Below are 16,549 nucleotides of genomic sequence, written 5' to 3' on the forward strand. Positions count from 1 at the left end.
GTGGTAGTTCGTGCTGGCTTAGTGTTGCAGTAACATGGTCTTATACGATTCCAAGGAGTTCTGCCATTCACCATGAGATGGCAACAACACAATTTTTACAAAAGCTGGAGACTTTAATTCCTCACAATTCAGCCAATTTGCACACAATATTTACAAATTATTCACAAAATCTTTCTTATGAACAGTTTATCTATTAGTGAAAACAGTATCAAAATCCCTAAATTAGTTTCTGAAATTAGCTCCAATACATAGACTTTGATTTGAATACGCATAGATTCTTATACAGTGGCACATTACGCGAAAAAAACTGTTTGTGATCCTGCCAGTGTGAAAATGCACGTTTTTTATTACAAGTACTGTGGCACATATATCATTGTAACAATTTACCTGTTGAGGGTTTTGAAGTAAGTGTGGAACAGCGAAGAACTCCTCCCCCCTCCACTCCAACCACAAATGATGAAGAATCCTGCTTAAAGAAGCTGAAGCACATGATGCCCAACTCCTTGCCTACACCATGTGATCCTAGAGGTGAATGAACTCGTTGAATCCCATGATCCATTGTAATCATAAACCTGTTCATAACATAGCAAATCACATTTTAATCCCTTCATTCAGACACAGGGAAATGTAATGTTATTTATATCCAAAGTATGCTTATTAGACTACCAATCTTGCTGTTATTTCTTGTTTAAAAAAGTAAGACAACAAATATTCATAGCTTTTATACTGAAATTATGTAACAATACCAGGAGTAGTTTCACTGCCCAAATTACTCTGCCACAACAGAAGGCAAAAACTTTTTTCCTTTAATAGAGACTGTACATGCTTCAGCTCAACCCTAACTTACGATCTGATGTTATTTCAATCCTTTCAAACACTGCAGGAATAAAACTGAATATTTTACTTTGATGTGAAAATGCATGCTTAAAAATAATACTTAACTGACATTGCTCCTAAAAGGGTTGAGCCACAGCCATCACAGGTTCTCAACATATTGTTCTTATCTGAATTCCAACATTTCATTAAAAATTAGACACCACAAAATTAAAAAAAAAGAAACTGAGATGGATGTTGAATTATTAGAGTGCGGTAGTACCTTCGTTTATATCAATTTCAGTTATCATCAATTTCAGTTTTCATCAACTCTTTCAGTAAACATTTTTGTGAAAACAAAGGGTACCTCCAAATGCTTCTGTTCAGTGAAGAGTTGTTTCTCACTGTCTGAGCATTAACTTGTGTGTCTATCTAAATAACGTCATTACTTTCCAGTGATTTTGTGGCTTTCTTAACTGTCTGTGAGTGTTAATCTTATATACTGTGAATACAGTGGTATGCTTATTTCAGTTTCTAAATGTGTGTTAAAGTTCAGGGAGACAAAATAAAAACTTGAAGTTTCAACAATATTATTCAGAGGGCAGATTACTACTCACTCTAAAGATGACACGTTGAGATGCAGACATACGTAACAAAAAGACTGTTACACATTTAGCTTCTGGCCAGAGCCTGCTTCAGCAGACAGAAAAGAAAAGAAAAGAACACACACACACACACACACACACACACACACACACACACACACACAAAAAAAAGCAAGTGCACATGACCTCTATCTCAGGCCACTGCGACCAGAGATAGCAATCCCGTGTGTGTGAGATGCACTTTCTTGTTTGATTAGCAATCTATCCTCTTACTAATGTTGTACATATTCGTTCCTGCACTTTCCATTGTTTAAATTTTGAAGTTTGTCATTGGCATTGTAAATCTGTCAGAGCTGACAAAGGACTTGGAAGAGCAGTTGAACAGAAGGGACAGTGTCTTGAAAGGAATGAATAAGATGAATATTAACAAAATCAAGCAAAGCAAGGGCAATGGAATGTCGTCAAATCAAATCAGGTGATGCGAAAGGAATTAGATTAGGAAACAAGACACTAGAAGTAAGATGAGTTTTGCTATTTGGGCCATATAATAACTGATGATTATCAAAGTAGAGAGGATATAAAATACAGACTGGCAATGACAAGACAAGTGATTCCAAAGAAGAGATATTTGTCAACATTGAATATAAATTTAACTGACTGGAAGTCTTTATTGAAGGTATTTGTCTGGAGTGTAGGAAGTGTGTCCATACAATAGTTTGTAGGCGGTGGGCCTAGACTTGGGGGGTATGGTATATCTTTAATATTTTGGAAGACAAATGGCATCTTGTAAGTAGCCATAAACAATTTTCATATCTGTCCATGTAAAAGCTAGTGTAATACTGACTTTTAAATCACTTTATTGAGGGGAAAAGAACCCACCTGAGTACACTATTTTTTTCCTTTCCCAGTGAACTGGAGGTGGAGATTGGGGGGGGGGGGGAGGAGGAGGAGGAAGAGCAGAGAGGGGGCTGTGGCCTCCCTTTACCCTAGCCTTGTATGGAAATGAAATGTTTACTATATGCAGTTCCCACAAGAAGAGAATAGAAGCTTTTGAAATGTGGTGTTATAGAAGAGGGCTGAAGAACAGACTGGGTAACTAATGAGGAGGTACTGAAAAGAATTGGGGAGAAAAGAAATTTATGGCACAATTTGACTAAAAGGAGGGATTTGTTGATAGGACACATTCTGAGACACCAAAGAATCATCAGTATAGTACTGGAGGGGAGTGTGTGTGTGTGGGGGGGGGGGGGGGTGAAAATTGTATTGTAGAGGGGGACGAAGAGAGGAGTACAACAAGAAAGTCAAATGGATGTAGACTGCAGCAGTTACCCAGAGATGAAGGGGCTTGCATGGGACAGAGTAGCATGGAGAGATCCATCAAACCAGTCTTTGGACTGAAGAGCACGACACCAACATCATAGCACATTTAAGATATAATCGCTAGTGCTCAAATCTCATTTTCCTGTCAAGTGTTTCCCTCACTAATATGTTAAACCTGATGAAGTCCCAGTGCTCTATGGACAGCATCTTTGACTAGTAATCAAACATCGTGGGCCCCATGTCTGATCTTAGCCACTGCTAAAATTTTGAATAAAAATCAGCAGCAATGTTGGCTGAAGACTTCTGTTCTAAGAAGTCACCCTCATTCTCCCAATGGGCTTATCAAAGAAGGCAGAGAAGCAGACAGAGTTTCAGAGCAATTTCTTGCCCTTGGGGTGATAAACTGCCTCTAAAAACTAGAAGACTCAGCAATATTCAGTGGCATGGGGATGCAGAAGACAACGGGCACCACTGATTTAGACACATAATGTGTATTCTCAGGATATGTAGACTGTAATTAAAAGTGTCATGAAGATCTTTCCATGGACATAAGATTCTGGATTAGTCCCTCATTTGGGTCTCTGGGAGGGGACAACTAAGTGGGAGGTGACTATGAGCAAAAGATTGAATAACAAATGAATAACAAATCCTACAAGTGGGGGCATGGAATATGAGGAGTCTGATTGTCGTACAGAAGCTAGAAAATTTGAAAAACAAAACAGAAAGGCTCAGTCTAGATATAGAGGGGTCAGTAAAGTTAAATGAAAAGGAGATAAAGACTTCTGGCCAGATAAATATCAACAGTGGCACAAAATGGTGTAACAGGAGAAGATTCATCATGAATAGAAAGTGGTAGGGCAGAGAGTGAGTTATTGTGATCAGTTTAGCGATAGGATTATTTTTAACAGAATTGGCAGCAAATCAAAGTTCAAGTATACATGTTGATGTCACAAGCAGAAGTTGAAGAATGATGGGAGAGAGAGAGAGAGAAAATATGAGGATAATGAATGTGTCACTCAGTGTGTAGAAATGAGATGAAAATCTAATAATCATGGGCGAATGAAATGTAGCAGTGGTAGAAGAAACAGAAGAAAGAATCACTGAAGAATATGGGTTCGGTAATAATAATGAGAGAGGACAGAGGCTAAATGAGGTCTGCAATAAATTTAAGCTGGTAATAAGTAATAATTCAGCTAGTAATAACAAACACTGTTCAAAAATTACAAAATGTGTGCCTATATACTGTACTCTTACCCTGCACCACCAGACAGACAGATGTATCAGTTTGAAGAAATTCAGAATATGGATACTGACTAGTAGCATGTGCACTCAGAGCCATCTGTCATGAAATCTCAAAACTATTTTATCATTAACCTCCTCTCCCACAACAACCTAGCTTAGAAACTGGGTACCACTCTTGTACACAACACACAACTATTCTGAAACCTGCCAACACAATGAAGTAGTCATAATACGACTGTAGTCTGAGGCAACTGAAAGCACACTGCCTGAGACTGTGGCCGTATGTGTGTGTGTGTGTGTGTGTGTGTGTGTGTGTGCAGGGTCTATTTTTGAAGAGGGCCCTACTGGGTGAAAGCATTATTTGTGACAGTCTTTTTGTTGTGCCTATCTGCGACTCAGAATCTCCACTATATGGTGAGTAGCAACTTTCCTGTTCATAATATTGTTACATTCCACCCCAGATTTTCCATAATAAAAAATGAAATTTAGTTAAATATATACAAGAGAAACATGCAGAAATTTTTCTCTTATACAGTATATCTTTTATAACTTTGTGAATCTCAACTTTTAGCCAGCTACTTGCCTTGAATTTGTTGGCACTACTAGATTTCAATGTACCACTTAAGGTATTCTCAAGCCACATTATCCATGGTGTTTTCTTTCATTTCATCCATTATCTCTGTAAACTAATCAGCCCTGACAATAAGCCTGTTTTATTAATTGCTGCTGCAACTGCACTCCTCTCCTCTTTCCATAACCTCTCCATGGCTCGGCTCATCGTTGATCACAGGAATAAATATTCATGTTTCAGTTTTCTTGCATTCCGAGCAGTGTTTGTGGTGTCACTGTCAGACACCACACTTGCTAGGTGGTAGCCTTTAAATTGGCCGCGGTCCGCTAGTATACGACGGACCCGCGTGTCGCCACTGTCAGTGATTGCAGACCGAGCGCTGCCACACGGCAGGTCTAGAGAGACGTCCTAGCACTCGCCCCAGTTGTACAGCCGACGTTGCGAGCAATGGTTCACTGACAAATTACGCTCTCATTTGCCGAGACGATAGTTAGCATAGTCTTCAGCTACGTCATTTGCTACGACCTAGCAAGGCACCAATATCAATTGTTATTAACCTTGTGATGCATGTACCGTCAAGAGAGATGTTCACCAATTGTGGATTAAAGTTAAGTATTCTACCAGTTACCTCCTTTTTTTACTAGACTCAACTCCTATAACTGTTCCAGACCTCACGCCAGCCTGCGTGAGCTTAAACGCGTGCCTTTCGGCTACCAGTCATAGTGGATTGGCTGTCGGGGCAGTCCACTACAGTGTTGATTTTTTCTTATCATCCTTTCAATCTAGTTTCATTTCTTCTTTTCTGGAGAATGGATTCTGAAATATGATTGACAAGTATTCTAGTGTACTTTATTTATTAGCTCTTAGATCAAGTCTAATTTCTTGCATTTATTTGCACAAGTGCATCTTTTATTCACATTTTAGACTGTTCTCTAGCTTCAACTGCTCCTCATTCAATTTATGATCCAAATGTTTTCTACACAATTTTTCTCTCTCACTCTTCTGTGTTCTCTGAATCTCATTTGTTATTCAGTTCTAAGGATACTACTGCAAATACTCTCATTTTGTAGCTCTACTACTTTGGGTAGGGAAAAACTACTCTTAAGTACAACATAATGTAAGTGCTTCAGTTCACATACCCAACAGCCAGCTGTAAGTTACTTCCAGTGGTAGAGACATGCCAAGATAGTAGGCGACCATCTCTGCCTGATGATATTAGTAATGGCTGAGACTTCATATGCTCTGAAAGCCATAGCACTTGACTGACCATATCCTTATGTAAACATGAGCTCATCTCAATTTCACCACCTTCCTTCCATACAACAACATGACCTGCAAAAATAATGCATCAATAGCCCAATGTAATAGCCACTGCCACATCATGGCTTCATATGCTTATTAGATGTGTGGATCTACATATGAATGTTTAATAGCAACCACAAAATACAAGTAATAAGTGCATGACACTTTATTTTGCACATATTAACACAGCATAACATAACTGGGTACACGTACATAAAAACAAAGCATCCGAATAGAACTATAGTCAAAGAGGTTCAGTATAAAGAGGCACTTATTCCATATTGTTAGTCCACACTCATCTTTGATACTTGTACATATTAATTTCTAACACAGGTTTGAGCAACAAGCTGTAAATGGAATAATTTTTTTAAATTTCCAAGTGATAGAACATAAATTTTATGACTTCATAATGAACAGAAACACAGATTAGATTTACTTTCATTCCAATTGATCCATAGTGAGGAGGTCCCCCAGGATGTGGAACATGTCAGAAAAACAACAATACATGACAAATATTTACAACTCAAACAAGTAAGCTAATGTACCATTCCACGCTAATGTACCATTCCACAGGTCTCAAGTGGAATGATCATTTTTTAATGGACACTATATTAAAGAATCATTTTACAAATACTAATGCACTGAATTTAAAATAAAAATAAGTTTTTTATTCATTTATAAGGTAATAAACATATAATACAACTACTCTAATACTTATTTACAATGAACACATTACTGCACTGAAATAGTGCAGAAGTTATATTGTACTTACACACACACACACACACACACACACACACACACACACGCGCGCGCGCGCACGCACACACACAAATCAGTTGGTTCTACTGAGAAATTCATCAATGGAGGAGAAGCAGTTGGCCACCAATAAATCCTTTAGGCTTTTTTTAAACTGAATTTCATTGCTTGTTAAGCTTTTTATGGCTGCTGGCAAGTTATTGAAAATGTGTGTTCCTGAATAATGCACACCTTTTTGTACAAGACTAAGTGACTTTAAATCCTTGTGAAGATTACTCTTGTTTCTAGTACTGATTCCATGAATTGAGCTGTTGGTCTGAAAAGTGATATATTTTTAATGAGAAATTTCATTAAAGAATAAATATATTGGGAAGCAGTAGTTAGTATCCCCAGTTCCCTAAACAGGCTTCTACAGGATGTTCTTGAGTTCACACCATATATAACTCTTACTGCACGTTTTTGTGCCTGGAAAACTTTAGCTTGGCTTGATGAATTACCCCAAAAAATAATCCCATATGACATTATGGAATGAAAGTAAGCATAGTATGCCAGCTTTTTCATTTTTATATCCGCTATGTTTGACACAATTCGCATTGCAAATAAAGATTTGTTAAGACGCTTCAGCAGTTCTGTGGTGTGCTTTTCCCAGTTGAATTTATTATCAAGCTGTAATCTCAAGAATTTAACACTGTCCACTTCTTCTATCTGCTTGTCATCATATGTTAGGCATATACTCGTGGGACACCCCCTACAAGTTCTGAACTGCATGTAGTGTGTTTTTTCAAAGTTTAGTGACAAAGAATTGGCTAGGAACCAGTGATTAATGTCCACAAATATTTTATAGGCTGATCTAAGACTACACTTGATTTGCTATTTATTGCAATGTTTATATCATCGCAAACAAAAAGTCTTTAGATTATGAAGTCGGTAAGACAGAATAAAACACAAATATTTACAATGGAACTAAAATAAATGGCATAAAATCGGTAGGCAGGATTTGACAGCATTTAGTTAGTGACCTTGGACAATTATAAAGCCATTTCTTAACACACAGAGAACTCTTTTAGTAAGAATTTAGGCCCATGTGTCATGAATTTCTTCTCTTTTTCCACTCACAAAAAATTGATGCCTAAAACAGTCATAAATCATAACATTTTGTCCGACGACGAAGTCCCATACTCCGTAACAGAGCGTAGAGGACGATGCGGGAGACCCGCACTGCAGTACTAGGCAAGGTCCTAGTGGAGGTGGTTTGCCATTGCCTTCCTCCAACAACAGTTTGTATATAGTAATATTATTTAAAAAGATAAATAAGTGAACATTTTTGTATATAGTAATATTATTTTTAATAGTTTTCTTGGAAAATATCTTGCATTGGGAAAAACGAATTGTTTAATGTATTATTTACTGAAAAAGGTGTAACTTCAACCATTAGGAAACAGTAAGCATGGAAATGTTGTACACTGTAAAAGAAAAAAAATAGTAAATCTCTCTTCATCCTGAAGTCTGGTTTGAACAGCACAGTGCTTTACTGAGCACGTAAGCATTGGACGTGGTGTGCTCCTGTCTTCCTACAACCTTTGAACTGACTGACTTGTAGGCGATCAACAGTTTATTGTGGACTCTGAACCATGGTGCAACTTGACATTTTCCATATCAATAAATCATTGGCAAGGGTGAGAAAAGCTATAAGTGATGCAGGAAACCCTTGGACCAACTGGGGATTAAACCTGGATCTTGGGATTTGTACTCTGACACTCAGTGACTTATCCACAAAGCTACATCTTACACTTAGTATGGACATTAAATAAAGTAAGGAAAAGACAACCACTCGCCTACAGTAGGCTGATGTGCAAAGCATAGATAACCGAAACAGAAAACCGTATCTACAGTCACTTTTGTGTTCTCGTTCTTTTTCTAGTAACAGTACACATATTAACACACAGCCATGGGTGTGGTGTGTGTGTGTGTGTGTGTGTGTGTGTGTGTGTGTGTGTGTGTGTGTGTGTGTGTGCGTGTGCGTGTGTGTGTGTGTGTGTGTACTAAGATGCTATGATGAGGCTACATATGTCCAGTTTCCTATTGTGTGTGCATGACGAAAGTTGTGCTGGTTGATGTGGGGAAAATTACAGTTGTTGATTGTTATTATTCATGAGTTTGACAGCTAATACAATTTTATGAAAAAAATAATCATGTGGTATTGTTGGCCAGGAGGCCCAAATGTGAAGTTTGGCCGCTGGATTGCAAATCTTATTCCAGGTGACACCACACTGGGAGACTTGTGTGTTAATGATGATAAGGACAACACAACACCCAGTCCACGAATGGAGAAAATCTCCAATACAGCTGAAAATTGAACCCGGGCCTGCTGCACAGTATGCAAACACATTATCAATCAGGTAAGCAGGTGGACAATACAATTTTACAGTTCAGTGCAGTTGATGTGTGACTTATCAGTCAATTTTTCATGCCAGAAGATGATCATTGAGCAAAACTGGCAGCAAATGAAATAAACTGTCCTAAAGCAGCCAAGTGTCATGAGCTTCCTGAAACATATATCTGATGCTGACAATTGCCTGAAGAAATCATTTGAAATTCAGGTCGTCACATTAGCAACAGAGCAGAAACTAGGGAAATACGGCCTAGGTTCTTTCTGATAGTATAAAGAATTGAGTTCCTGAATGTTTAAAGGATGATGAGTTCGCTAGACTCTGCTCTGGCATGAAAGACTGTGTTTCTGTCAGAACTGATGACATAAATGTTCAGACACAAAACTGACTTGTTAAGCAGTTTGAAAGAAAGGTCCATTACTCATTAAATAGCATTTTCAAGAAATTTACACATTCTGTTAACTCAAGCTAAAACTGAGTGTCACTGTTTGTTCCCCAGGTGTTCACTCAGAGTGTATGACATAGTTCACCAAAATATCAAATTGATTTTGCTAGTAGTTTAACACCTGGACTGCCAAGGCCAAAATGAGTAAACTGCTTCTGGAAGCCATGCTAAGTAGTTAAGACAGTATGATTCATCATCTCACTTGCAGTCTACCTGTATACTGACAACACAGCCTGCGAGTTATCTCATACTTGGCGTACAAAGCGGAAAGTTCAGCTCAGATGCCAACTACAAGATAACTCATTGTCAACAATCAGTCACCAGCTTGCATATTTTGATGCATGTTTCACAACACGATCCATGTCTTTGTTGGAACTGCCTCAGTACTTGTTCAGTCTTCATTGTAGATGGTTCACTGATGTTTGTCGTAATCCTGCGTTCAATTTTCCTTGTAAAATGGTTAGTAATAAGAGGAAACTAAGTGATGTAGAACTTGAACAGCTTGCTAACATGAATGAATCGGAATGGGACGAGTTTATGGACGAATCCTCGTATGGTGCCTCTATGAATAATCTTCATGTAGCCATTCACGTGAAGATGCAGATGCACACAACAGTGAACACAATGAAGAAGATGAGCAGGTTGGTCCAATGGTAGGAACTATAAATAACAGTGATGTTGGAGCAACATTCCTCAAGACACACCAGTATTTATATTCAACGAGGGTGTGAGATTGAAACACTTAATAAATTTTAACATCAATGCCCCCCCCCCCCCCCCACCCAAGAGTACCCAATGTCATTATGAGAACAAACAAATCTATATGCAAGTGAGATTGAAACACTTAATAAATTTTAACATCAATGCCCCCCCCCCCCACCCAAGAGTACCCAATGTCATTATGAGAACAAACAAATCTATATGCAAGGCAGGAAGCACAAAAATGTGTTATGAGTAGAAACAGATTTCAGCACTTATTATAGGGTGTAAATGTGGACAAGGAAAAAAAGATTCCTGGACTTCCCAGTTAAAAACACACTTTATCCCCAGGTGAAAACACACTCTTTCCTTGTTAAGTGACAGTCTGTTTTACTTCGTAACTGTAAAACTTATGGTTATGGTTTTATACATGGTTGTAGAATTTCCCAGCACTTTAGAAAACGAAAATCAGGAAAAAAAAAAACACATTTTGGAACGATCTTTGATGTGCAGCAACCTGTACACTGCATATTTCCATATTACAAAAGTATAAATTCAAATTCCACAAACACCGCCTGTTACTTTCCGAAGCATGCCGCTTTTGCAAGCCAGTCATAGCTTATGTCACGTGATCTCGCCAGCCGATGACTGAGGTTATTCAGAGCACAGGACATGTGATGTAGTCAGCCAATAGCAGCATCACTGTTGACTAAAGCGAACACACAAACAGGAAAAGTTAATGGTTTAAATTAATATACTTAGTGTTGCTACAAGAAAAGCAAAGCTTTCACATATAATATGGGTCTCTAACGTTAATAAGCTGCAACGGAAGCTAAGCTTTCACATATGCTAATTCTTTTAGCGCATGTTACACTTTAAGATATATCACACAAATGTGCCAGGAAAATTTTTAATAAAGGCATGTAAATGTCTGATCTTTTGGGCTCAAAATTCATATAAATGGCTCATCATCAAAGAGTTGATTTTTAAATGAGAGTCACATGTTCTGTGATTAAAGAAATTCACTGGACATTCTCGCACATAGTTCAACTTGTGTAATAGGAAATTTACTTTGAAAGTAACACTTTTCAAACCACCATTCGCAATATTTTCCTGTGACTTGTTACGAATAGGTTCATTTCAGCAGTCGCCAGATAACAGGCGCCACCCCGCTTGTGCAGCTACCATGACGTAAGAGGCCCGTATGTTCATACATGTAAAACATTAAAAGACCTTACAGCATATCATAAAAGAAACAAGACATTAGACATACTCCAAGAGCATTGGAATTTCGTGAGCAATACTAAAATGTGCACAGTTAAGGTGCATACTTAAGGTGCACATTCATATGTCCAAGATTACCAATGAAGTATATTAAGCTTTTCAGTGTGTTTTTCGGGATGTAACTTTTCTTGGAATACCAGTACTGTAGTATTTCAAGTTTGGTTCTTTATTATGGAATAATGTCAAATGTGCTAGAAGATGAAAACATTAACCTGTAATGCAGTGAACAGTTGAAACTAGCTAACTGTGTGGAATTAAACACTTCGTTTCAAATACATTGACTGCCTCAGTGGGGAAAAAAAAACAAATTTCTTTAGCAAACTGACAAAAAGAACTTCATTGCTCTGCAAGACGATTAATGCTTGACTGTCAGAAAGGTGGAAATAAAATAAAATCTGGAACTAATAACATATTTTAGCTCTCCGTAATTATATGAATGTGTTTTAATTCATTTGATAGCTCCCGGCCACAGAAACCAGTTTTCATTTGAAGTGAGAGCAGTAAACGAAGAGGAAACAGCAAAATCATTAAATGTAAATCCGAGTCACGTGGAGACTATCCACTTCCCCATTATAACTCAGACTGCTCTGCGCATCAGCCCCGGATCTACAATATTTCCTAACTGTGGCAATACTAGATAGTGGCGTCTCCCCCTCCTCCTCGAGAGTTTGAGATAGAAATTAAAAAAACAAATCGAATTTTCAAAAATATGTTCATTTTATAGTGCACATCTTTCTGAAGAGTCTGATACACAAAACATATTGTTCGAGGAAATGGAAGACATGTTCCTTGGTCTTAAGTGTGCCAAAGTTTAGTACCATGCCTCTTCACACAGAATTCCTCTACTGCATGTCACTGTATTTCGCATTGTGGAATTGAAATGTGTATATTTTGTAATGGATACCATCAAACTATATTCATGACAGTGGAAATTAAACTTTCCTGTAGTGCCTCTCCTCCTGCCAGTTGGCCAGTTTAATAGACATCCTACCCCTCCTTTTTTATAATTATTATTATTAAGAAAAAGATAACCCTCACAATTGGATGGGATTACTTGTAATTGGGAGAACAAGAATCCTTCAGAAAATTTGCACTCTTTGTTGTCTATTAGCTAATAACTTGCTATTTTGTGTGATGTAAAATTAAGTATAGGGTACATAAAATCAGTAACAACAAGAGACAAGCAAGACAGTAAACATTTCTTCAATCCTTAGCTCCTAGCATTTTTTTTTTCTCTCTAATCTTAGTACAGCTTTACATGGTGTGCTTTCCTTTCTGGGAAAGAAGCTATTACCCCATCAAAGTTTGGCATGTTTTGCTACATGAAAAATCGAAATGTCGTTGTCTAACTCTGAAAAAGCTGTTAATACAAGTAGTACCCAAGACTGGTGTGGTTTCTGAATCTCATTATGTCTATTTTGTCACTGTCTGCTAGATAAAACAAAATAGGCCCTTATATTGCATCAATTGTAACACACACTAAATAAACTAGACTGTTTTGGCACAAATGGTCATTTTTATAACTCGACAGAATATAATTCCCGAAGTACCAATATCATATGCCTATTAGGCCTACTACAAGAAAAAAGCTTTATGTTAGGAAATAAGTTTCACATTTCATTCATACGTTCCAGTTTTTCAAGCAAGAGATGGAAAAGTAGTAGTACGAAATTTTTATATAAATTTGGAATCGTCGTATTATTCCAAAATTTGTGTCAGCCTGCAGCATCCACAGAAACCCTAATCTCATGCCATTAGATTCGTATGCACGCTGTGAGAAAAATCTGAATATCTTTTTGTTGAGAAGGCCCAAACTGAAGTAGCCAGCGTCCCATATATCAGGACCAACTGATGGACATCCCAACTGTGGCAGTATGCTGTTTGCGTGTATGACAACAGCTGGAAAGTTTGGCAATGTTTGTGAAATCTCATTTGAGGAAAGTTACAGATAGGTAAATCTTATATATCCTTGTGGCTCTTTGAGACTGTTTCTCACGCTTAGTTTGGAAAGATACTTGCTGGATGCCTGACCAGCATATTATTACAAATCTACCCATGTCATCTACAACATTATTCAATCAAACTTTTTCTCCAATGCAACCACTGCAAAAACTGGCAAAAAACTTAAATCACTAGTGTTGTTTTTTCATGACTCAGTATTTTGACTTGATAGTCATAAAGATACCCAAAAAGGTGCTTGGAAACATTTGTCAAGCATCCCAAAGACTAGAGAGTCTACTTAAGAAACACATGCACAGCCTGAGAAATCAGTAACAGGCCTGACAACCTGGAAAAAGTCTCTCACCCATGGTCGGGCTTAAATGGTTATAGGGCATAACCCATTAGTGGTGATGACCCCCAGTAGTAGGAAAGGACACCATGGACCAATGTAATTACATTGTAACTGACAATTACTTGGGGGGGGGGGAATCATATGTTTTACGATGCACCTACTAGGGAGAAATTATGGATATTTTGTAGGGGACAGAATGCTCTTCAAATAGTGGTTTAAACCGCATATGTATTAGGCACTCCTTCTGGGATACAAGAGTTAAAAAATGACAGTGTTTTAAATCGTCTTTACTGACTACATGAATTTTAAGAAGGGATGCTTTAAAAGAGTTAAAACTGCTTTAACACTTTTCACACATATCCATGTGTGCATCGCCATTAGATGAAACCGAAACTATAACAGAACCTAATTTGTTACAGAGTTAATGACAAATTGTAGATTAATCAACTAACATCGGGCTACAATGACCCAATAACAGTTTCTTTTGTTCAAGAGAAAGAAAGTCTCCAACACTTTACAGTCTTTTGCGGAAATTATAAGATAGCAAATCGCAACTTGAAGCAATTTGTACCAAAAGTACACTTTGGCAGGTCTTCCTCACTTTCAGAATCTATCTGATTTACAAAACAGCAGCACAGAGAGTCAACAGTAAAAATTAAACCTGATTATCTTTTTAACATACTATTACACTATTTCTTCTCTTATGAGGTTCTAAAAGACTGAAAATTGGAGAACAACCCTAGGTTTCATTTTTCATTTACAGTTTACTGAATTTATGCATGCACTTGTTACTGCTTTCCAACAAATTATGTAATTTTAAACTTGATGTTCAAAAATAGTAATCTGCATGAGAAACTTTATGGAGAATTAAAGACTTACTGGGAAAATGAAAATCACCTTGGAAATTCGGCATTCTTAGAGAAAAAGAATGTTCTTTCAAATAGTCGTTAACACACACATGGATTAGGTATCATTTCAGAGATGTCAGTGTATAAAAGTCACATTTTTGGCAGCAAATTTTTTTCAGTCAATTCGTCCTCATCTAGCTCGATAAATATGAATGTGGAAAACATAGATCTTTCAGATTTTTGCATGTGTAGAGATCAAGCCAAGTGGCTTACACTAGGAAAATATTTCACTGTGAGAAAATTTATTCAAGACTGAATGGCACTTGGAGAAAAATCACTGACTCAAATTACATAAGAGGTTGTCTTAGTTGCTGCTCAATTGTCCAGGTTGAGTAGTTGTGGTCTATGAAATATGTTTGTTGCTAAAGTTTCCCCAGAGCAGTGCTAGACATTTTCAGAGGTGCCCCTGGTTTCATTGAATCAATTGGCAAGAGTCAACACCTGGTTCCATTGGGTCAATTGGCAAGAGTCAACGGAACAGGGACATCTCTGAAGGCATCCAATGAAGCTCTGGATGAAACATTAGGAACTAAAAGGCTCATGGACCATGACCATACAACCTGGAAGATTCACAAGCAACAAATTACTCAGAACATGTAGAGTGCACACGACACAGATTGTTAAAACTATCCTCCCAGGTTTTTCAGCTTTATTACAACTATTACTGCATTACAGTACTTCAAACATTGCCTCAATTACTGAAATACTTCAAGATCCCTGTATTATTTTACACAGAGAGCTTTCTTGCGTGAATCTGTAGCTGGTAAATTATTTTTCCTTGGAAATATATTGCTTCATTCTCGAGCACTCATTCCTGTTCAAATCAGTTAAGCTGTCATTCTGCACTCTGGCATCATAATTGCCAATAGTTATACTAAGACTGAGAACAAAGAAAAATAAAACAATAAAAGAAACAATGGTCTTGTAACTGCTATTCTCATGGGAAACAATTTCGAAATGATGATGTGACGTTTTATCGCCCTTCACTTAGGAGGCTGCTACTCACAAAATATTATAACTTGTGAGCTACAAATATTTATATCTTGCTTCTGTCGTTTAGTAAACCTGCACACAAAATTTTAACAAAAATTGAGACTGTCAGGTGGGGAACACCTCAAAATAGATCACTTGATGTGGAAGGGAAGCACTGTTATTTTGGCCACAGGCAGGCCTATTGAGACTGATCAACCACCATTTCATCAATCAGCCAATGTAATTATTTGGATGTGGAATGGAGGGGTGTGGGGTCAAGACACTGCTCTCCAGGCCTGGCCATTATCAGTTCGGCAAACTTGGTGCCACTACTTCTTGTTCAAGTGTCTCTTCAGCTGGCATCATGCAGCTTAGTGCACCCTGTTTCATCCTCCAAACAGGGAAAAATCTCTGGAAGGGGGGAACCGGGGTCCTCTGCACAGTAGGCAGTCATGCAGACCAATCAATTTTGGAAGCAGACACTGGGAATTACCCTATTATTCATCTTGGGGGAAACGGGCCTTACCAGTGGTATCTGATCAGTTCACTGTATGGGTGAGTGCTTACATTAACTCTCTAATACAATCAATTGTAGCAACTGGTGTTATGACTTTTCTAGTGACTGAAATAAATAAACAAATTGCTCCAAATTCTTTGAATCCCTGCAAGACCTTGCATCTGAAGCTCCACAGAACGTTTTACTCTACCTAAATTGTAAACTTCCACCTTATACTACCTTCCAAAGATATGAAATCCAATGACAAAAGGCCATTCTACAGTCAATGATTTCAAAACATCCATAGAACACATCTGGGATTTGATTGATCAATGTATACTATCAACTGACTTTAGTGTCATACAGATATAAAATCCATTAACTGTTTCCAAAATGCGCTCTCAAAATGCGCTCTGCTGTTATGTCCAATATCTGTGAGATACAAAATTC

The 16,549-nt window shown here is 37.7% G+C and overlaps 1 protein-coding gene across 1 annotated transcript in view; it reads right to left on the minus strand.

Moving 5' to 3' along the window:
- Nucleotides 1–16,549, minus strand: part of LOC126092321 (cytoplasmic dynein 2 intermediate chain 2-like) — a 103,563-nt gene that overhangs the window by 28,877 nt on the left and 58,137 nt on the right. The window contains exons 6-7 of the mRNA XM_049907853.1: nt 5,691–5,883; nt 388–572 (exon numbers count right to left, since the gene is read on the minus strand). Coding sequence (XP_049763810.1) covers nt 388–572; nt 5,691–5,883 — 378 coding nt within the window. The remainder of the gene's footprint in view (nt 1–387; nt 573–5,690; nt 5,884–16,549) is intronic.

Source organism: Schistocerca cancellata, chromosome 7, assembly GCF_023864275.1.
Source record: "Schistocerca cancellata isolate TAMUIC-IGC-003103 chromosome 7, iqSchCanc2.1, whole genome shotgun sequence".
Taxonomy (NCBI): domain Eukaryota; kingdom Metazoa; phylum Arthropoda; class Insecta; order Orthoptera; family Acrididae; genus Schistocerca; species Schistocerca cancellata.